The 22,924-nt window shown below is 38.1% G+C and overlaps 1 protein-coding gene across 2 annotated transcripts; it reads right to left on the reverse strand.

Moving 5' to 3' along the window:
• Window positions 1-85: 85 nt before the first annotated feature.
• On the reverse strand, window positions 86-22,602 carry LOC101860301 (TBC1 domain family member 12). Of its 2 annotated transcripts, none has more exons than XM_005090287.3 (13): window positions 22,508-22,602; window positions 15,788-17,172; window positions 12,907-13,131; window positions 12,518-12,600; window positions 11,439-11,556; window positions 10,392-10,498; window positions 9,230-9,316; window positions 7,865-7,971; window positions 5,172-5,243; window positions 4,061-4,189; window positions 3,226-3,335; window positions 2,567-2,670; window positions 86-757 (listed from the first exon to the last, which is right to left on the reverse strand). In XM_005090287.3, the coding sequence occupies exons 2-13, from the start codon at window positions 17,011-17,013 to the stop codon at window positions 555-557; spliced, it is 2,571 nt and encodes an 856-aa protein (XP_005090344.1). In that variant the 5' UTR covers window positions 17,014-17,172; window positions 22,508-22,602; the 3' UTR covers window positions 86-554. The 2 variants fall into 2 exon arrangements, with proteins under 2 accessions (XP_005090344.1, XP_005090343.1); XM_005090286.3 differs by having other exon boundaries at window positions 22,300-22,572.
• Between the last annotated feature and the right edge of the window lie 322 nt (window positions 22,603-22,924).

Below are 22,924 nucleotides of genomic sequence, written 5' to 3' on the forward strand. Positions count from 1 at the left end.
GTAGAAAGAGTCACGAGCCCAGAAGAGGGGGCAAAGGAGGTTAAAAGGTGGTGGCAGAAAGTGCAGACAAAAGCAGACGACAGAACATTATTAGATAGCAAGAAAGGATGTGAAAGGAGAAAATTTTAGAAAAGAAAATTTTCCGTCGCTACCTAGATTCAAACTCAGGACCAATTAAAAGAGAGGCTAACGTCTTGGTCATGAGAGCCCTCTTCTAAAGTATGCATCTAAGAGGGCAAAATGGAAAAATAGGGCAAAGGACCAATAGTGTTGTTCCCACAACAGAAGAACGAACAGTTATTTTTAGTCTCACTTTTCACAAAATGTTACGTTAAAAAATAGAAAACTAAATAATTTTTTTGTGATAAAACTAAACACAACAGAAAGAGTAAAATTATCAAACCCCTTGCCCATACACTGAACCAAAGTTATAGAGTCTCCTGCACACAATATATGTTTGTGGTCTGTTGGCTGCATCCCTGACCCCCCCCCCCCCCCAGTACATTTTGATCTCAGAGTCTGCCCTATGCTAAAACAACAGGCTTCGGTCTGTGTTATGATAACGAAGTATTTTCGTGAAGGTCTTTGAAAAAGGCATGGACAGCATGGAATCCTCTTTTGTCGATGTTCATCCTCACACCATCCACCTCCTTGAACAGGTGATCAGCACAGATGTCCTCTGGGAGCTTGGTCAGGAACTGTGCCATGTGGATGAAGTCCATTTTCATCAGCACCACTTCATAGAGCTTCAGGATACCTGAAGAGACAGGCAAAAGGCTTTGGTGATGCAGGCTAATCTAATCAGCAGGTTTGATAAGTATGCAACTGTATGAGTTCAGTAGCCTTCAACATTGGAACCTTTGATATTACATAAACCTCCATTTTGTCCTTCTCAGCCTTCCCCCACATTTTAAGCAGCCATATTTGTGCCTACAACAATACAAATTTTTATTTAAAAATTAAGACAACTTTTTTCAGAGCCCACTTACAGGTCTCAGGCTACACTATGTTGCTGCTCACAGTACATATTATGCATTTCATTATTGGTACCATGAACTTGACTTCTCTCTCTTTCCGTTCCTATTTTAGACCTAGGCTGATTACTGATTAATCCAGTCTGTGTATTTCTTTGATTACTGGATGGGTTTTTTTGTGCAAGGTCATTACAGTCTTATCTATTCACTTCCAGTTGATCAGTCGAATAGAGTTGAAAAAAAGACAAACATTTGAGGGGTTCTATTCTCAGGGAATGTAATTGTGGCTTGGTTCTATACATTAAATGTTTCCATGAGGCATACTAATGGTAATCTGAGGATGAGGGGAAGTACATAAATGAGTGTAAGTTTTTTGCATATGTAACTTTATTATCTTCGTCTATATTATCACCACGCGCCGTTTTTTATGCACATCGATAAGCAGGTTTCGGCACACTCGCTTTCCAAAGGTCCCAAATCAGCCCAGACCTGCTTAGCTTATGTGTGCTGGGCACCAGCAGGTCTGGAATTTACACGACCGAATTGTTGGTGCATCAGTCTGCTTGTGTTTGTGTATGTTTGTGGCCTACGTCTAGAACTGCCACTGTTGGTTTGAAACCAAGGTGTACATCTCTTTCAAAACAGGTAAATTTGGTAGCTCTATATGTTCATTCATCCAAAGAAATTTGAGCAAATTGACCCTCTTAAGACATGAGGAACTCGAAAGGACAACCAGGAAACAAGACTTTCATTTTTCAATTAAAAAATCTTTCAAAAGAGCATGATTTTTACATAAAATTTTATTTGCTGATGAAATCATTCTATTTAATAGTTTTGAAAACTATTGTGCAGCTAGAAAAAAAATTTGAGAGCAAAACATTTGGAAATTGACCTATATTTTTTCCTATCCAACTCCAGATCGTAAGTAACATCAATAAGTTCTAGAAGGTTTATTTGAATGGGTGTAACCACTTGTAATGACTTGTTAACTTATTAAAGGAGGTTATTCATATTCTCGTGACACTTATTTATAGAAACCTTGTGTGCGCTATAAAAAATAAGGTGTTATTTCCAATATAAATAAACACACTGTCGAGTGACCCTGGTGCCTCATGGAGAATGCTGGCCATAAGAAGAAGTTGGTCTTATCAGTGGATTAAAGTCGCATCTCTGTAAGTGCGCAGATTTCAGAGTTGAATAGTGAAATGGAAAATCAACAGGTGTCATGAACAGCCCACTTCATTTGTTTCTTTTCCTGCTCAGTTGATAATAAAAAAAATTACCCTGATCTGAGCACACATTGCGGCCTTCTTTCATGCTGGTCATTTGAGCAGTTTTCATAACTTTTACCTATGAAAATGTATTTCATTTCAGACAGTTTAACTTGCTCTTCTTTAAAATTCCCATTGGGATATTCGGAGCACATTTTCCCTTCTGCTTTAACCCATAAAGAGATTGATTTTTATGTATACAGCCCATTTTTTTCATACTGAGCAGGCTATAGGCATTAACGGTAATGTCTCAATTACACAGTTAAACACCGGACTCTTAAAAAATGCAACCTTGGCATGGAAAGACAGTCATATACATACCTATTGCAGTCCTGAATAAGAATTCCTCGCCATCTCGACAGAAGACATCCCATACACGGCATGCCACATCCAGAGGCAGTGACTTGCTATATAGCAAGAAAACCCTGGGATAGAAGGTAGAATTTTCTTCAAGAATAGCGCTGCTTAATGCTCAAACTTTTCATCCATTCAGTATCTTTCATTCTTAAATAAATCGAAATAAGCACAGCTGATTGACCCAGCAACAAGACACTGCACTACAACCACAGCCGGAAACAAAATTAAAAGCAATCACAAATATTGTTGAACATATCATTTCATAACATTACAATTTCTACACATTTCATCTTTTGAGGACAAGGATCTGAAAGAGAGACTTCATACAAAAGCATACTTATAAAGGTTTTAAAAAACCATAATGAAACCTATTACAAAAGTGCTGAAATATACATTGTGCATGAAGTACACATAAAGGTGCTGATCATGTACTGAAACAGGTTAAACTAAATGTGGTAAAAAGGAAATGGATTAAGATGCCCCAAAAATAATAAATATGCTGTAACTATACTTTTTATGAGGTCACTTCATCCAAAACAAAAGAGTAAAAAAGTTCTCAACAAATTTTGTTTTGTAAATCCTACCGAATATAATGATCTGACAAGATTTCAGTTTTCACTTACCATTCCATGAGGTACAAGTTGGGAGTAACACTATGATAGTTGAAGTGAGCATAGAGCTTAGGCAGATTTTCTTTGAAAAATTCCTCAAAGGTTCTGTAGTATGCAGTCATCTGTGGAAAAAAGACAGGTTCTTCAATACACTGAATGACAGTTCAGAGACTTCTACCTTTCTTTATAATGTCTTTTCTCTGTACTATTTGTAATTTTACTGCTCCATTACAAATCATTGATAAAGAATTCCTCCTGGACTAAAGGGCAGACAATCTGGATTTAAGTCAAATCACAGATTGACTTGAAATGTTGCTGGTCTCATGGTCAGGCAACACTGGGTGGAGTTTCCAGGCCAGGAACAAAAAGGGATTCTCGAACTCTGTTTGCTCCGCTACTTTGCCAAGCCCTAAGATCTGACAAGGATATTATCAGGCAGTTTTTTGCCTTTTAGATAACCTCACCTCGGGGAAAGGAGCATAAAACCTGTTCTGAATACACTTCATCCAGACAGGCAGGGAGAACAAATCCACACTTTTCCCTTTTGATGACAGTTATATATTTTCTTCTACACTACAAAGATTGAAAAACATTTCAAAGAAAAAGTAAAAAGATATGTGACAGCAGCTATTGTCATAAGAAACAAGAGTAAATACACTTCCCCCCAAAAAACACCCATTTATACCGCCATACTTTCATTTTTGAATCAACAATTAGCATTTTACTTTGGCAAAATATACCCTCTCCCCACATTAAAAAAAAAATCACCCAATAAAAGAATCCAATAACAAATGTTTTCATTACCATTTGGCAGACTTTTCACCCTGTTAAGAAACTTAGAGCTTACCATATTCTCGTCCATGCGGAAAAAAGTGACCTGGCATGGTCGGTTGAGCAAGTTGGCGAAGCAGACAAAGGCATCAGCCACATCCATATTGAGCAGCAAGATAGCAGCAATAAATGACATACCTTGCACCTGCAGAGGCCAGATAAGAACAAGTTCTTGTATAATGTACACAATTTATGACAAAAGACCCATCAAAATTACATGTATATTGTTACACTTTCGATTATTTAAAATAATGGAAAATTAGAAAACATATAAATACAACCCATCAATTACACATTTGTCGCTTTCATTTGTTCCCAACACAGAAACTCTTTCAAGTCAAGCAACAGACATGTATTTCTTAAAAACATTCACATAAAAAGAGATGTAATTCGACACAATGACCTTCATTAGTCAAAGACAGAAATAAGCAGCAGACCTAGAAAGCAATGGTGCCCTTGCATTATATGCTGTACATCGATTGTACTATAAATCTTGATCAACAGCCTTCATGATTTTAACAGTCAGTCTGCATGTATAAATTCAAAATTCCATTTCCGCTTTCCCAAGTTCTGCTATACAATTTATGGTCAAATTTCAACAAATTAAAAAAAAAAGCCTTGTTAATGCTAGGTGACACGATTATAAATCTTCAATCTGAAGCCTACATAAAACGGTCATTCCAGATGTACCTTGAGAAAAGATGCCTAATGAGTGCAGACATTTTTAATTCTTCTAAAATATAATCTGGTAACTTTAAAAGAAAAGACATATAGTTTGGGTATAACATAAATTCCATTGTTCATAAAAGCTAAGATATGATATACATCTTAATGAATCATTCAAATTGTAAAAAAATACTCCAGCTACAGAAACAAATGCAATACACTTGTTACAGATTAATAATCGACCTGTCAACCACTCCATGATAAAAAATAAGAGTGTCCCTATTAATCCTCCCAAATTTGTCCTCATCATTAACAACAAGTCACACATATATTACAATTAATACCATATATTTTCAATAACAAAACAACAAAAAACAAAATGAACGGAGATCTATGACAAGCAAAGGAAAACTGGCAAACTATGATTTAATTAGAATACTTGACAGGTCTGTAATACTTACATAGCCCACATCTGGCCGGTAGCAGGCATAAGCACCTAACAAACTGTGGAGAAGGTCATAATAGGGACCACCCTGAAAAAAAAAAAATTAACAGACTTGCGATAGGAGTTTGGAACAAGCCTTCTTTTCTCTGTTGTAGGGGTATCAAACCATGAAATATCCTTCAAAAGATAGAAATCATACAAATGAATGATAAGAAATATGTTGCTCCATTATGTCATTATTTTCTAACCAAATTCCACAGTACCAAATTGCCATGACAATCAAAAGTAAGAGATCTGTAAAAAACCAAAATTGATCTACACCAACAATGCGCAATCAATAATAATAACAATAAAGTTCATTTGTATACACCTATCTCATGTGCAACTATAAACCTTTACATTGTTCACAACTAACCAGTATCATGTCATATCATGAGATGCGAATGCGCGCAGGTTCACAGACCAGTCACGATGTCAAGCCCGATTCTCTAAAAATCGGAAGATGCTTGTATTTTCTTTTTTTTTTTTCACACAAGTGACAACACAGTGGCGAGTCCAAGTATTGATTGAATTTTATTTGCACGGCGACACAGCGTTTATACTGCACAACCTGCATGTTACAAATGTTGCGTTATCAGTCTATTGCTGGCAAATTTCTGGGTGGTAACGAAAGCGAAAGTAGATCTTCATTTTCCCGATCAAGCCTAGGTTTCACATTCACTTCCTCAAGCCAGCATAGCCGCCTGTTCGCATGAAACGAATTCTCGGACCGTGAAAAGTCGAACGAATAATAGTAAAAGATGGGACTTGCTAATCACCGAGTACCGCAGCTATGACACCGTTCACTGAAAAGTCTCGCCGGGTTCATTACTCAGTACGCAGATTTAATTTACGACCGTTTACTACCGTCACAGCACTTTTCTACCATTTACGACCTTTACGACCCGGGCGTTGAATTTACGACTTTTTAACGACTTTATGACCTTGCTGGACATCCTGTGTAAGAGCTCATGCCAGTTGACTACCATCCATTTTACCATGCTCAGTCAACTGACTAGCACTGAACAAAGCTGATCGGGAAAGTAGAGATTCACAATAATTGAATTCTTGTTACTTTTTTGTCATTGTTTATTATACAGGAACTCAAGCATGAGAAATAATAAAAGTTAAATGCACAGGAAGAAATGAACCCCGCCTAGGCACAATTAAACAATACAGGTTACTATAGTCTCTCAACCATGCCCCAAACAATAGGATGCAAATTAAGTGACCAGGTTTTAAATTTTATTATAATTCAGCCGAGAATTGAACCCATAACCCCCTGATCCAGATTAGAACCCCGAGACCAACATGAGCCATATGGAGGCCCTGCTCTTGGGAGGATATCAAACAAAACTGGAGGTTTCTCAGACAATACTGAAAAAAGTGTTATCCTGGCTTTTTAGACAACTTTAGTTCGGGTTGTTATGGGGTTTTGTTTGATATTTTTGTAAACACATAGAGGTCATCTTATCAACAATTCTAGTCGTGCAATTGATGACCTGACATACTGGGATATTTCGTGTAGTACAGCTAAATTTCCAAACGGGCAGATATAGAGCCCCACCCCACCCCTCTTCTTAAATAACCTCCATTATGAAAAAACAGGCAACAAAGTTTGAACCAACACCCCCCCAGTAACCAGGCTTACGCTCAACCATTAGGGTTAATTAATATACTGACAAAGGACCAGTCAAAGCACTGAACTTGTCATTCAAAAGCATTTTGTTTGAACCAGTCAGCTTTCGTTAAGATATTAGTTTAAATACTAGGCCTTTAACTCACCGTCGTCCATGGAGATCTATACTTACTATGACGGCGAACAGAAGCACACAGCTGCGCCTAACCGGCCACATAACGCCTCGTGTCACGGCTGAGCGCGAAAGTGTCATGCGCGAACCGCTTAGTGCAGAGAACTGGCCACTTGCATTGTGCTGCACATTTTTTGTCATCCCATAATCGGCTATGTGCCAAATAAAACTATTGGTTGTGGTATTTAAGACCATCAAGAACACCATCATTAAGAAAAATCAAGTAGTATTTGGTCCCAACGCTTATAACTTAACCTTTTGTATAGAAATATGTAAGAACATGCTGCACGTTTTAACAAAAATCAGTTTTTTGTCCTCCTATAAAATTTGCCTTTCTGCACGTAGCCGGTTTGAGAATAACACCGCCGATATGAATCCTCCATATAGTCTATATAAATCTAGATCTAGAAGAACAAGTGAGTAGGCCTTGAATGAAATCCACATCTGAACAATTGGTCAACAAACTAAATTCAAAATGGCCGCTCGAGCACTAAACTGAAAGTAGATGTAATTCACATCATCAGTTTTTTTTCCGCATTGGTATTTCTACTCAGGTTCCAATTATGTCAGGAACGCCTACGTCTGCACAAAACGAAAGTGCAGACAAAGCCGACCGGGGAAAAAAGAGGCGCTGGCGATTGGCAAGGCCTCGAACATTGACTAATACAGGTGAGCCTAGAGATAGCATTGCCTGGGTCGTGGGTCGGGTAGCAATTGTTGGATTTCAGACGATTGTCAGCAAACATGCAGGTCTACAAAAGGGACAGGATAATTGTAGAATCTAGTCCCTAGGAGCAACAAAAAGCATTAATTTTCTTTACAAAAACCCAGAATAACCAAATGAAACAGAAAAACAAACCTTTTGGAATATACATAGTTGAGGGAATGTTCGAGACACATCTAACTTGATAACTTTTACACTGGACTCTTTGTTTGACGAACTGCTCGTCAAGGAACCCAAGGACGCTATAGAAGAGAAAAAAAAAAGCATTCAATGAACAACACCAATTACATCTGAGTAAATAAAGCAAATAAAAATCATGTTATCATCAAATTAATTTGAAAGCAAAGAAAATTTTCATTATTGTGTTCTTAAACAGATCTTGTGCGTTTAGATTAAATCTTGTGCACTTAGACTTGAGATAAGGTTGCCAGAGCCGGGATTACAGTCTTCTCTTCAGTTGTGGGTTGTGCATTCAACACTGCATCTTTAGAAAAGACACCTTACTACTGTGTTTTGCTCATTTATCTCAGGTACCATTTAAATATCAATATAATGGTTTGCGGCTAATAGAAGCAACAGCAATACATATAAAACCCCAATTTGTGTCAAAACACAGTGGTAGCGCAGAACTTTGTACAACTATCACTCAGAAGTGCACATTCCAAATTGACAACCCCTTACAATGGCAAGATCACTCCTGTGGTAGTGCAAGAAACAGATCAGCCATAAAATTACTAATTTCGCTTAAAACTGATGGAAAAATATCTCGCAAATGCCCTCCTTTTTTTATTCGAAATTATAACTTTGCCAGTGAGGGAAAAAAGTTTAGGGACAAGAAGTGTGGCAGAATTGCCCAATGAGAAAAGCCAGTGACTGCCCCTGACTGGCGAGAGGACAGTGCGAGAAGGCTATGTTGTATCTTTGATGGTCGTCTGTGAATCACTCAATATTAGAAAATGAATAACTCAATATTAGAAAACTTGACACCTCAGGGCAAGCTCTGCTCAATAACACTACCCACCGCAGGAGACCAGATGCCAAGTGGTTCATAATATAATACTCTTCTTAGAAATTCCCTAGACGGCATGTTCATTTAACTGTACTTTTCTTGTTACTCCAGGTGCATACTATCAGCTGCAGACCATAGTATTTCCTTACGCCTGTGAGAAACAAATATCCTGTTCCCCAAATACTTAAGTATAACCAGTCCTCTTTCTATTCCTCAAACCTTTGAAGCTCCACTTGAACTTAACTCATTTACTTCAATTTCATATTTAAAAAACATCCTATAAAAATACAAATTTCAAACACAATTTAGCACTGCACAAATAGAGGTCAGTCATATTATCAGATCAAACTGACAATGGAAAGGAAATTAAATAACTACGACTAATTACACATTTCCAACTGAGATCCATATGAAATTACCTTACAAACTTTGTACCATAAAAGCATTGTTGAAAAAGATGATTAAAACATGGCAGGAGACATGAAAAATACCTTCTGACGCGGAGGTGGCCAGCCCACTCTCTGCTTGTACCAGTTTGATTCTGTCCTCAGCTCGCTCGTGGCAGATTTCATACAATTCTGGGATTGGGAACAAACACAAATAACTTTTGGTTACATTGGTCTCTGTAAAGAATAGATTTCTAAAAACAAAATTTGCATTTGGTGACAAACTGTAGATGAAGGCGAGTTGACACAATCACTGCCATATTTAATAAGAAACAGAAGAAGGCGGATGCAGTGCTGAAAAGATGTAGGAGTAAAAGTCCTACCCATTGTCAACACATAATTTGAAAGTCAATACAAACAGCATTAACAAAAAACACCCACTGTTGAACAACATTGATGAAATCAACTTCAGTTTGTCTAAAACACTCTGTGGGGAGCATGGCTTCTCACAGACTCAAATCAGTCTTCAAATGAATTTCTCCCCTGGTTGATATAAAGGGAACCATGCTCACATAGAAGTAATAAACAGTGCCTGGTTTTGAGTAAATAGAAGCTTTTATTGTCATTTGTTTGTTTTTGTTTTTGTAAAGAGAAGCACTGACACCAAAGTGGTCATTTAGCATTGGGGAAAAAAGACAAGCAAAAGGAAACAACAAAGTGAAAGTAAAGAAATACAAACTGAAAGCTCACTGCTCACAATAAGAGAACCCAGATAAATTCAGTCCACTCACTTTGATGCTTGGAATTTTTCAATGGTTCTGCACAATCCTAACCATAAGGTTCCGATCAATTTGGATTAAGAAAAAAAACACAAAAACACAGCTCATCCTTTAAGCAAAAGCAATAGATATCTTCACTGTAGAAACAAGAATAAGATTAAGCCTGTCCATGCCATCTTCAAGCAAAATGAGAAAATAATCTCTACTGAAAGATGAAGAAAAAAGAAGGTAGTCCACATACATATGAGGAGGACTCTGAAAATGATATAAAGATGAGAGAACCAAGAATCTTGTAGTAAAATACACCATACAGGAAACTACCCACTGCCCTGTGGGGAAGAACCCGAAAAGTTATACTCAGGGGAAAGCAGAAGACACAGACCTGAAACTATTGATAACCCGTTTTCTGCCATTTCCCTCTCTCCACTTATTGCTCTCCCTGTGGGGATCATCAAGCACTGAGAACCTTTCCTGCACATGTGACTCACCATGCGTGATGTTCAGGTCATTACCAATGGCAAGTTTCCACACTTTGCCTCTCACATTGGGGGGTAAGCCCTGCCACCATAGGTCACGAGCTTTCTTCGTGTTGCGCCTGTGATACAAAAAAATGTTAAAAATTGTAAATACCAAAAATAACTGTAGAAAATAAAGTACCCTTGAGTAAAAATCTTTTGAATATATCATAGTCAATTGACCCTCAAAGCAACAGACATAGAGAATCAGAGGATAATTCCAGAGAGAGAAAGTAAACATCAGATTTGCCAACCACTCTATGTCAAAAAGCAGGTGTTTTCTGCAGAATCCTCCCTCAAAATCAGAGTTTGGGGGAATAATAATCTGTCTCCAGAACCCCAGTAGATTAAGATTATGATACAAACCGAATGTAGCAAACAAACATGTACTGCAAATACAACAGCCAAAAACATGTAACAAATATGTGTATTTTCATACCATTTATGATAAGTCACGCAAATATTAAAAATAATTTTCACTTCATTCACGAAAAGTTGAGTGCAACTGACGAAAACAAAATTCAAGAAATCAATTAAAAAACTGGATTTTGAAGCAAATCTAATCATGATCCTCTGATTAGCAAAAAGAAATAATTAAAAAATTAGAGGGCTCCAATTTCATCAAGTACTTGGCAGGTCTGATATTTTCAAAATAGAGATTGTCATGATCAAAACTCAACAAAAACAGTATTTACTGCTCTTATTCAGCATCATAACTATACACTCTTAACCACTGTCAACATACACCACAAGTATACTCTTCACCGGACTATGAACCTACAGTAATAAATGCCAAAATACTCATCCCACCCTGTCACACATATGTGTTCAATTTACATTGGCAAAAAACTTCTAGCCACCTAAGATGAACTGCAGCAATTTTTTACTTGAAAAGTATGTAACTGTTCCCATAGACAACAAAAATGTTTTGTTTAGGAAAGTTCATTCTATCTTAAACTTTTTATTTCTGCTGATGCTTTACTAATGATTTGTGATAAAAAGAGCCTAAACAACACTCACATAGCGTCCCAGTTGGGTAGAATATCTGAGTTCCACAGGCGAGCCGCCGACATGAGCTGGTCCTCAAGTTTCCGCTGTTGTTGTAGCTGCTTTTTCTTCATCTTGATGTCTTTTTGCTCTTTTAACAAAAAATACATGAAGAAAAGTCAATATCATGCACTGAACAGAATCAAACCATTCCCATTTACATCTCATTAATTAAGTTTTAGTATGAGTCTACGGCACTTGCAACACAATAAGGTCATATAAGTGCCGAAGAATAGATTATATGTTACAAGAGAGTAACATACACAAAAAAGGAGGAAGGATAAGGACGACAGATGTTTCATAGGAAAGAAGGAGCAAACCACACCAAAGCACCCACCTACCACCCACTTCTCATTAATAAAAGACGTGTATGCCATATCATCATGCACACATTAGCATCAGTATTGCAGCTTCTAAATATTCCCCAAAATGCATATTTTTAATAGCAATCAAACCTGTCCATAATGGACTAGCAATTTTGGAGAAAAAAACAACCCCCCCCCTCCCCGCAGCAGCTTTTCAGTAATCAAAATAAATGGATTGATATTGGCTATGGAGTCAAACGTAGAAAATTTAATTGTAAGGTAAATCTGTTTTGATATTTAATGAATACATTACAAGCTCATGATGGGGAGAGGCAGAGGAGAGGAAAAAGTATTGTTTGACAGAATACATTACAGGTTGTTGTAGGTTACAGTCAATTAGCACAAAAACTGCCATATTTCAACACAAAGTACCATGGGGTAGTTTTCACTTTAGAAAGAATAAAAACTTTAGTAAAGAACATTACACCACAAAAGCATCATTACTTGTGTAATTTTTACGCTTTAGAAAGATTTAAAAGTTTAGAAGAGAAGTGTAAGCAGCAGACTGTCAGAGAGGCTTCAAACGCTGTCCATAAGTTAGAAGGGAGCAATGAATGGAGCGACAAATGCAACTCAAACATCAAGTTCAAAAGACAAGCAAAAACGAGAGGAAACAAAAAGGTCCTAAGACGATGTGTGAACTATTGAACGAAAAACAACATTCACATTTGAAAAGGAAAAAAGCACCTTTTCTTTTTGCTGCCTCTATCATTTCTTCATATTGCTGCCGATGCTTCTCAGCCTCCTCGGGACTTTTGCACGGAAGGTTCCTAGTTGTAGAAACGAGACAGGAATGCAGAATTAAAAATGTCTTTGAAGCGCATGAAATCAAATAGAAACATTCTTATTGTTGCTTTACAAACATTCTTATCCTTGCTACCTTTTGTGCTGTAACTCTGAAAGCAAAGGAGAAAAAACATTATAACCTTCTGTTACAACAATATATTATCATATAAAGGAAAAAGCATTCTAAATCAAAATTGCAATAAACCTCAACGTATCAGCATATAAAAACACAGCTAAAATATTTGTTCCATTATCAATACACCTCTGTAAAAGAGAAAAACCAAACTTACGTTGGCCGATTCTCCAATATGAGTGCTGTGGTTGACATCACTTCTGTTCCATGGTTCACGCCAGAGGTTTGGACAACTGGCACAGCACCTTCTTTCCGCTGACGTGCCTGAAACTCTGATGTTATTTCTTTAGCATTGCGATGGGGAACAGATTTAGGTGGAACTTTCCCAAATAGTTTCCAGCCAGGAGCACTTTCTTCTTTAGCTCGTTTGGAGAATAAATTTCTGAAGAGAGAAAACAACAAAAAGGGCACATATAACATACTTGGAATATTTTTCAAAATATAGAACTAAAATACTTTCATAAAAAATATGTGAATAATCAGATAAGTATTCAAGAACTTTCTTTCCCATCCTTTTAATGTTATCACATTATATTAAATTACTAACAAACTCAATATTTTGGTAATAGCGTTAGCCCACATTATAATCTTAAAAAAAAACCCCAGCTCTTACTTAAAATGTTACAGGCCGGAGTAAACTACAGCCAGTATAAAGCAGCATTTGTGACTGCTGTTCTAAATGGCCATGCTGCGTCTAAATGTTGTGATAGCGTGGAGAAACTTGGAAGAAGACGATAAGCTGTAAATAGAAATTTCAAAGCCTGATCCCATAAAATATTGACATTATAATTATATCAAATCAAAATCAATTTTTTTTTCCTTTATCTGAAACGAACGTAAGCTAACTGAAATTTCATTTTCTATAGTATTTTCTCATGATGAACCCTTCAAGGTGCTTGGCGTACAATTTTCTGTTAAAAAAAACAACAAACAAACACCTGAATTTCACCCAAATTATGGCAACACAATGTTTGCTCGTATGTGTCTAAATGCAGTGGAATCAGGTGATTGTCAATTTTTAGGCAAAAATGGGGTTATTGGTATCATCTTAAAGCATGTTCATTTGTTTTGCATTTGAAGAAAAAAAACCCATTATATATATTGAATAGAAGTCGAGATATAGCTGCATGTGAAGGAGGTGGGGGTCGACTGGTTTCAGAGGTAAATGCAAGGAAAAGGCCACCAAAGTTTGGTGACTTCCAAAGCTTGAGAGAGTCTTTCAAGACTGCAAATTTATATTTTCTGAGCTTTTCATACTTTTAATCAATGTTTTTGAGTAAAATCCACATAGAGGTGTTTTTAAATGGACATAAAAGGTGTTTTAAAAAATTAAAATAAAATAATAATCAATGAATGTGAGACATCGTGGTGATAACAGGCGCTCATCAAAATAATACAAGACGACAAAAAGGCACTTTTACACAAGTTTGGCAATTTTGATTGAAATTTTGTTTTTTGGCTAAACACCTTTTATGTTTGTATGAAGACACATTTCCAAGTGAATTTTACTGAAAACCCTTGTTTGAAGGCACGGAATTCAGTTTTCAAGGACTCTTTTAACGCTATTGAAGTTGCCAAACTTTGGCGGCCATTTTCTCATTAATTTAACCACTGAAAGCAGGCTACCCCACCTTCTTCAATCGCAAATATCTCAACGTCTATTCAAGCTAGATGGATATTTTTTTCATTGAAAGCAAGGCAAATGAATAAGCTTTCAGGTGATATCAATAACTCTACATGCCCAAAAGTTGACGAGTGCCTGATTCCACCACGTTGTGCAACAAATCATTATATATATCTTACAAAATTATCCAATGGTGGTAAAAATGTCAACTTCATCAATTAAACTATTTTGACAAGAACTAGATTTACCCATGATGCTTCACGTTGCATGGTTTGTCCATTTTATCTACTTATTTTCAAATATCATTTAAGTGCACTATGTGTCTTTCATTTGAAATTTTGTCTACAAATGTCAACTCAAACAAAAACCTTCCTTCAAAAGTGTTTTCTTTTCCCCCACTTTGCACGCTTCTTCAATGAGTGTTGAGTAATTATAATTTAAGTTTTCAATCTATATAATAATGCTTGCATGCGCAGTACAACTATCATGGTAAAATAAAATGACCAAAAAATCCTAATTTCTCTGGTACGTTATCAATCAATCTAAAACGTTTTGCAAGAACACTTTACCTCAGTACAAAGTAAAGTATGTATGTGTCACATTGGGTGTTTTAAAAAAAGGGAGAGAGAGTGAGAGGAAGAAAGAAAGAGAGAGAGAGAGAGAGAGAGAGAGAGAGAGAGAGAGAGAGAGAGAGAGAAAGAGAGAGAGAGAGAGAGAGAGAGAGAAAGAGAGACAGACAGACAGACAGATAGAGAAAGAGAGAGAAAAGGAAGAGAGAAAGAGAGAGACAGTCAGACAGAGAAAAAAAGAGGAGATTTTGAAGGAGAGAGAATGGGAAACCTACTGTACATTTCCAACTCGTTCAAAAGTAGCGTGTGAATAGTATTAAGTAACTACTAAAAGTATGCTCACCTGAGACGCATTTTAGAAATTTTGAATAAAATACTTTTTAAGAATATTTTGTTTTTTTACAAATCATATCATTTCACAGACCCATACTTGTTCAGGCACTCAAAAGAAAAATACGAAAAAATTGTTCGTTGTTGTAAAAGATGTTAGAATAATTTCTTTAAGAAAAAAAAAAAGAATCATGCTGAATAATAAAATATCACAAAGCAGCATATTTGAAAGATTTGAAATGTTCTGTATAAATCTGTTGTTCCAAATTACTAGCATTATTGTTAAGTGCACAATGTTTGTAATGTATGTACATATAATATGAGTCATCTCTACCCTAATGTGCCTGTACAAGTGCACAAGTGTGAGTATCATGATTGAGTGTTGCGTACACACATAAGACAGTGTATGTGTCTATGAGCTATGAGAAATAAAATGGTTGACCTATGAATATATATATATATAATATATTAAAAAAATTAAGACATAACATTTCTTAATAGTAAGCACAACTTACTTCAGACCAATTAAAGGTGTTTTTTTTGCTGCCTGAGAAACGGGAATGTGTTCATCTTTAAATTTTCCATCCAATGAAGCAGAAGTTCGACCTTTGTCAAAGGAGTTCCGTGTATGAAGACTGATATCCATAAATAAAGATTCATCTGTGACATGTTGTGAAAGGCTTCTTGAGTCTGAATGATAGCAGTCATCACCCGCGGAAACAGCAGAAACAGAGAAATCAGTTCCAGTGCTTACACTTGACAGACTAGAATTATCACCAAAAGTGTTACTGCCGCTTAACTCTAAATGCTGAGCTAGGCCTTGGAAACTATCCACACTGTGCAGAGTCAGGCGATCTGTGTCCGGGAACTTGCCCATGCAGTGAAACTCCTGAGTGCTGTGGGCTCTATGCATAGAAAGGGGAGGGGCAAGAAGTGCACTCGAAGACAAGTCCTGGTTTGGGCTGCTCAAAGACTCTTGGTCATTGCACAAAAAATCTCGACTGGTTGCCTCTCCATCTTTATTGAGGCTGTCATCCTCGTGAGCAGAGGCTGATGATGTGTTTAAATCTGATGCCTTTTCACTGCTGGCGGTAGTTACAAGTTGCTTCGTAGTAGGTATGTACAAGAGAGGTAATGATATGTTTTCTAAGACCTTTGAGAAACGAGCACTGGCACCAACCTCAAGAGGTAAATCATTTACTGCAGAACCTGATACATTCGTGCCAGCTTTTGGTACATGGTTCTTTGGCTCTGAGCTAAGTTGAGGGATGCATGATATTGATAAGCCTTGGCCAGGTCCTTTAAGAGTTGTACTATCTTTTGCTGCATGTTGACCACTATTTTCTTTCAAAGACAGATGATTGCTTGTTAAAAAGCCTTCATTAGTATTCATTCCATGATTTTCTTCACTCTTATTAAGTGTCCCTGATGAAACCTGAACTTCGCTTTCTAATTGCTTGTTTTCACATGTTAAATGAGATTCACCATTCAAAGAATCACAAGAATCTTCCTTAGGTATATTCTTCACGTGATCCCCATCATACAAAGTTTGCGCACTGATTTTCATTTTCAATTTTTCAACATCTTCAAATGATGTTGTGAGAGACACAACAGGAATGCCAACATCCCCATTGCAGAGCGTAGTATTAGAGCAGGGGGAACTTAGAGTCTTGTCACACATCACGAGCAGTTGCATTGTCATATTCAGATGCAAGGCCTTGTGTGATGAAACTGTTCCCATGTTCCAACAAAGTCATTATAAATATTTGCATGGCGAATAAAGCAGGAGCCTCATTTCATCTCTAGCAAAGCACTGTGTCATCTCCAGATCTGGCAATATTCATCCTCATCAGCTCACATGGCTTGTATTTGGGAGTAGGACAACTAGCAAATAAACTTTCTGTGAAATAAAAGCATACAAAATGTTTTAAAGAAAATTACAAAATGGAGAAAACATAAAAAAGTAGGAGATGATGATATATTTGGGTGTGCTCACAAATCACACCAGCCATAGGAATATAAAAAACCTGAAAGCAATCACTTTATTCACCCCTTTCAAAGACATTCTTGAAGTTTGCATTTCTACAAAACACAAAAATACAAATTGATTCACTAGATCTCATTAAAGTGTCTGCTACGGTCCACTTTCTAAAACTTCACTTATTTTACAGAATGCCAGCAAGCTGTTGTGTAGTGTGTAATCTCTGTTGAAGAGGAGGCGTACTGACACACTTGTCGTCAATACTAGCTACATACACATGCATCGACGTAAGTGAATGCAAGCTCCCCTATACACAACAGAAGTATACTAGTCTACACTATTGCCCATCCCCGACAGAGAATCGTCAGTCAATAGCCTTTCACTGACTTATATTTTTGTGTTAGCTGTACTAATGCAAACTAACACTTGCCGGAGAAATTGGAGCATTCGCTGAAAAAAAAAATCTTTCCAAAATCTTCAGCGAGTCAAGTTTTTAGCACAAAAAGAAGATTGGTCGGTACTTGGTATTGAGATTACAACTTTAATTCTTTCAAATTTCTATACGGGGGAAGAGAGTCACTGCTGAATTCTGGGTATGTCCTCCAAGAAGTTAAAAATTTTCAGGGTATTTCCCCATAATTGATTAATTCTATGTCTTGAAAAATAGGATTTGAAATTATCTTGAAAACAATTAATTTATCTGTGACAGTTCTACTGACCATACATGGGTTCTGCAGCCAAAAACACAACAGTTTTACGCCAAAAGCAGTGCATCTGCATGTGGGAGTGAAAGTAAAGATATACTGTCTTCTGTAACCTGGGCTTATCTTCGGTCAATACTAAAACGTGCAGAGAGGCCAACCTTTCAGAATTGATTTTTAAAAAAAGGGAACCTTAATTTCAAGGCCAAATAAAATGAGGTTCAGTTTAAGGAAATTTATAGCTCTGCAGCTGATATTTTTAGGCTCCATACGGGTTTTCCTACTTCTACGCACAGTTTAAAAACAAAAACAAATGACAACACATGGACGCGATAAATCATAGGCTCTAGCTCTAGCTGTTCATTACTAATTCAGATTATCTGAAAATTAACAAATTGATTTTCCCATTAAATTGGGGATGGTTAGCAGCTTCCCAGAGTCTTTCCATGCTCTGATAAGCAAAGCAACTCTTTCATCATCTGCTGCATACGACAAGTGGGAAAGAAAACTTGACCATGACAAAATAGGCCAGGCATACATATTATTTTAAAAGTCTGAACTCTTAATCTGTGAGCTTATAGAGATTAATTCTTTCTTACAACCAGCATTCCCCAGGGGGCACCAGGGTTATTAAGCGTCCAGAGGTGGCCATTCTGTTATCACAGTGTAGAATTCTGTGGTTCAGGGTAAACACTTCACTGGTTGGCCTAGGCTATAACGGTGAACACCCACCGGGTGAGAATAGCCAAAAGACTCGCCTGCCCTATTCTCACAACGGGTGAGAATAGAGGTGGCCGTGATGCCTAAATATAACTCTACAGTCCAATAAAGACACCGGTAATCAATTTCTAAAGGAGGTGGTTATTCGCACCGGGTGTGCGCATAAGAAATAATATTATTCGCACAGGGTGTGCGAATAAGAAATAATCATATTCGCACAGGGTCGACCCGACCTGCGCGCTGCGCGAGATCGTTGCGCGCTGCGAACGCTGTGCGAGATTGGCAAATGCCGCGAGAGTTCGCGAAACTAGGCAGTCTTGGCCTATATAATAAGCTTACCTGCATGGCTTTTCATTTTTCAAAACAGAGCCCTGAGGGAACCTTGCCAGTAGCGTTCTGTTGGCCCCAAGGCTATTGCATCGTAAATCTGAAATTACTCAACACCTAGATCTAGTTCTAGTTTTTCTAGATCCATTCAGCATGGACGTGGGAGCCAAGTTCAAGAGCTTTTCAGAGTTCACAGACCCTCTGAAAGAGTATGAAAGTACTAATAACACAAAATTTGTGGTGACACGATCCACCAAAATTGGCCAAACAGACCCCTTGAGTGCGGTATACATGTACCAGTCGATCCGGTTCCAGTGCAAGCAGGGGCAGCGCCACCATTATTGTATTCTTTAAATTAATAAACAATTTTGTTTTAAAATCAAAGGTGCAATCTAAACGTACACATGTGTACATAATTTTGGTTGACAGCAACTTGAGGGGGGGGGGGGGGGGGTCCTGGGAAAGGTGACAAGAGGGATGGGGTCTTTGTGAATAGTCCCTAAAAGTAAAACTGCAATCATTTGGCCATAAATAATATGATGTATTACTACAGAGTTACTACATTAAGTTGATTTTGGACCTCATTTGTCACACCCAGGTATCCCACCTTTAGTTTTAGGCTAAGGGTCTTAATTTTGGAAAGCACTGGGAAGAGGCCAGAATTGTTCCCACTGTCACTGGGATGAAGCCAAGAAACTATTCCCAGTGACACTGAGAACAGACAGGCCCATTAGATGTCTAGATCTATTGTTCCCATTATGATCTACATGGGCATGATGGTGATGGGTTACTAAATACAGACTATACACATGTATTTTTCTTTATCTAATGTGGATCTAGATATTTAAGAGTAGATTCTGGTGTGAGTGGAAGATTTTTTTTAAAAAGAAAGGAATGGTCATTCTATGCTTGCTTGTTATTCATCATGTTTAGATCTAGATCTAATACGGATTATGGAGACCACGGTACAGGACAGGTAAAAATCCTTCCCGATTCTCCATTTCTCCTAGAATCTAGGCTACGGTCAAGTCATGGCCCAAGTAAGCGAAGAGAAGAAAAAGTCTGAACTGAATTGAAAAGACAGCATAGCTACAGTACAGGTTAGAAACAAATCTAGATACCTCCACCATGTCTCCCCCTTTTTTCACTGGTCTGATAAACTTCACCTGCGCCTCTATCGTCTCTAATTAGTCTCATGGTACCTCTTAGGCCTTGCCTAGGCTGGCAATGTGGGTCCACTATAAAGTAAAGTTCTTGGGCAGAGCAAACTATAAAATGTTCCTGGTCCACTTTTCTGTTAAATGATTTGCATGTATGTGGCAGGCCCCCCCCCCCCCCCCCCCCCCCCAATTGTCGATACTAGATCTATAAGTATCCTAATAACTTAAGTGCAGAAGGTGCGGTCCACCAAAAATTAGCGTACTATGACTAATTCAGAAAACCAAGAACCTGCTGGTCCATCCTCCACTTCTGGTCTCCCTCTGCTGCCTCCCCCTCAAAAGAAAAGGAGCAAAAATAAGCCTACGACATGTAATAAAAAAAATCAGGAACCTGCTGGTCAATCATCCACTTCTGGTCTCCCTCCACTGCCTCCCCCTAAAAAGAAACAGCGGCTGGGATCAAGTAATACTAATATAATAGTGAGAACCCTGCGCCTGTTCCTGCGGTAAACGTCCTCATCCGACGCCTAGATATTCCGGACTTCGATCTCTTCAGTGAATCGGATAATAAAATGCAGGTCCGTTTACAACTTCGTCTCGTCCCCCCTTCTCTCTCTCTCTATCTCTCTCTCGTGGTATTCTCGCAGCTAGTACTACTCGCAGCCCTCACTCACTCCGCCTCGCGTCGCCGGGAACAAGTCTCACTCACTCCGCCTCCCGTCGCCGGGAACTATTTCGCGTAGCGGTCGATTAGGACCCATGAATGTATAAGTCCGTTGTTTGCCTAGTGCGCATTAATACATATAAACACGGCGGGTCCACCAAAGTTCAATCAACTCTCTGGTTCAATCCAGCCCCTTATATCTTTGTCCTTGCGCGATGAGGGGGAAAAATGAGGAAATGGTAGGCCCGATTTCCATCCTTTTTTTGAAACACCCTGTGCGAATATAACTTCATAGTATTCGCACACCCTGTGCGAATATAACTTCATAGTATTCACACACCCTGTGCGAATAAAATTTCATAGTATTCACACACCCTGTGCGAATAGGCCGTCGTTATTCGGACTCGAGTCCGAATAACATATTTTCATATTCGGACTCGAGTCCGAATAAAAAAAATTCTTATTCGGACGCGAATCCGAATATGAAAAAATGTTATTCGGACTCGGGTCCGGAAAAAAGGAAGTGTCTTCGTTCTATAGATCTAACGTTCAGTGTTTCCAATTTTCCGCCATTTTTTAGTTTCCCCCACATCTTATCTGCCGATCCAATGCCCGCCGCCTCATTGATACGCCCCCCCCCCCACGTTTCCCACTTTCTTTGTTGTAGTAAAAGGTAAAATTGAAGATTAGCATACCACCTGGCACCTGCATATTATGAGCTGTGTAAAAAAAAAAAAGACCGATTCGTTCAAATACACAAGCCTGTGTCATATCGACTGTTTACCAAGAAAAAATTGTGTTGCTGTGTAGAGCTGAGCATACGGCAACTTTTGATTCCATAGACCAGCGCACAATTCATTACGTAGATCTACGTCAAGACTAGCTTATTATTGTAATAATGATCAGTTGCCGGGGGGAAAAAGACTGACGCGTGTATGCGACGTTCAAAGCCCGGACCGATAGTGCCCCCCTCCCACCACCCTCCCCGACACGTACACAGCCACACGTGTGCAGGCCGGCCATCCGACCCCGACACACGCTAACAAGCCATCTTTAATTGCTTCTGATGACCTCTTGACAAATAAACATTTATTAGAAGCGCTGTAACTTTTCAGGCCGGCCTCAAATTCATCATAAGATTAAAACTCGGCTCCTGCACAAAACGCCTTTTTGCCCGAAGTGATCCCGGTCTCTACCCAGCCTGAGGCGAGTCACGAGTGAGGCAGGACAGGAAGCCGGATTCATGAGTCACAGGAAGTCGGAAGTGATGTCATGCTGGACAAGAATCAGAGTCCGAATAACATTTTTTCATATTCGGACTCGAGTCCGAATAATCGGTGCGAATAACTACAGCCATTTCTAAGATCGCACCTGTGTCAGCTGCATTTCCTTTTAAACACTCATGTTTGCTAGATTCATATTACAAAGGCAATGACATACATAAATAGTGACAATAACAATGCCAACGCCTTACCACCAGCAAATAATAGGCTGATCTGTGACTGGTTTCCTGTACTGGTGTGTGTTTGTGATAAGTTTCAACGTATTCGATTTATTTAAAGGAGTTATTCACTCTGGAAGCTTAAAGTTCTTTTCTGTGCCTTTATCTATGATTTACTCAATTAGCTGTATCACTGCTTGACAAACTAAAGTCCCAAACTATAGCTTAAAAAAGAACGTACAGCCATCACTGTTCATTTGTTGACATCAGTACAATGTGGCAGCCATTTTGATCCAATCTATGTTAATTAGGGGGAGGAAACTTTGATCATATGCAGAGTTCTCAAATATGTCTTCGAATGTATGGTAATTGATTTCATATGCTGGTAGAGTTATCAAAAGAAATCAAAATAAAATTACAAATATTGTATCCAGTTTTCAAAATAGAATTATGGCAACTAAAGTCGAAACTTTAGGCTGAGGAACAATTCAGTACTGTAGTAGTCCCAGGCCTACTGTAAAGATTAAAAACTCAACCACCAACCATCATAGGCTAATACTAATATTTTCTCTGGTCGGACACTCTTGCTTTTGGACCAATTAGGCTCAATTCTTTTTTCAAAATAAACGTGCTGAACATTTTGTGCAATTTTTCTAGC

This window comes from Aplysia californica, unplaced genomic scaffold, assembly GCF_000002075.1.
Source record: "Aplysia californica isolate F4 #8 unplaced genomic scaffold, AplCal3.0 scaffold00015, whole genome shotgun sequence".
Taxonomy (NCBI): domain Eukaryota; kingdom Metazoa; phylum Mollusca; class Gastropoda; order Aplysiida; family Aplysiidae; genus Aplysia; species Aplysia californica.

What these genes read in the sequence shown, in the direction of transcription:
- LOC101860301 (XM_005090287.3), bottom strand. Translation starts at nt 17,013, where the DNA reads ATGGGAACAGTTTCATCACACAAGGCCTTGCATCTGAATATGACAATG. An exon ending in CTACCCAACTGGGACGCTAT is followed by an intron (nt 10,499 to 11,438) that starts GTGAGTGTTGTT and finishes TTTGTATCACAG; the next exon opens with GCGCAACACGAAGAAAGCTC. An exon ending in CTTATTCAGGACTGCAATAG is followed by an intron (nt 758 to 2,566) that starts GTATGTATATGA and finishes CTGTCTCTTCAG; the next exon opens with GTATCCTGAAGCTCTATGAA.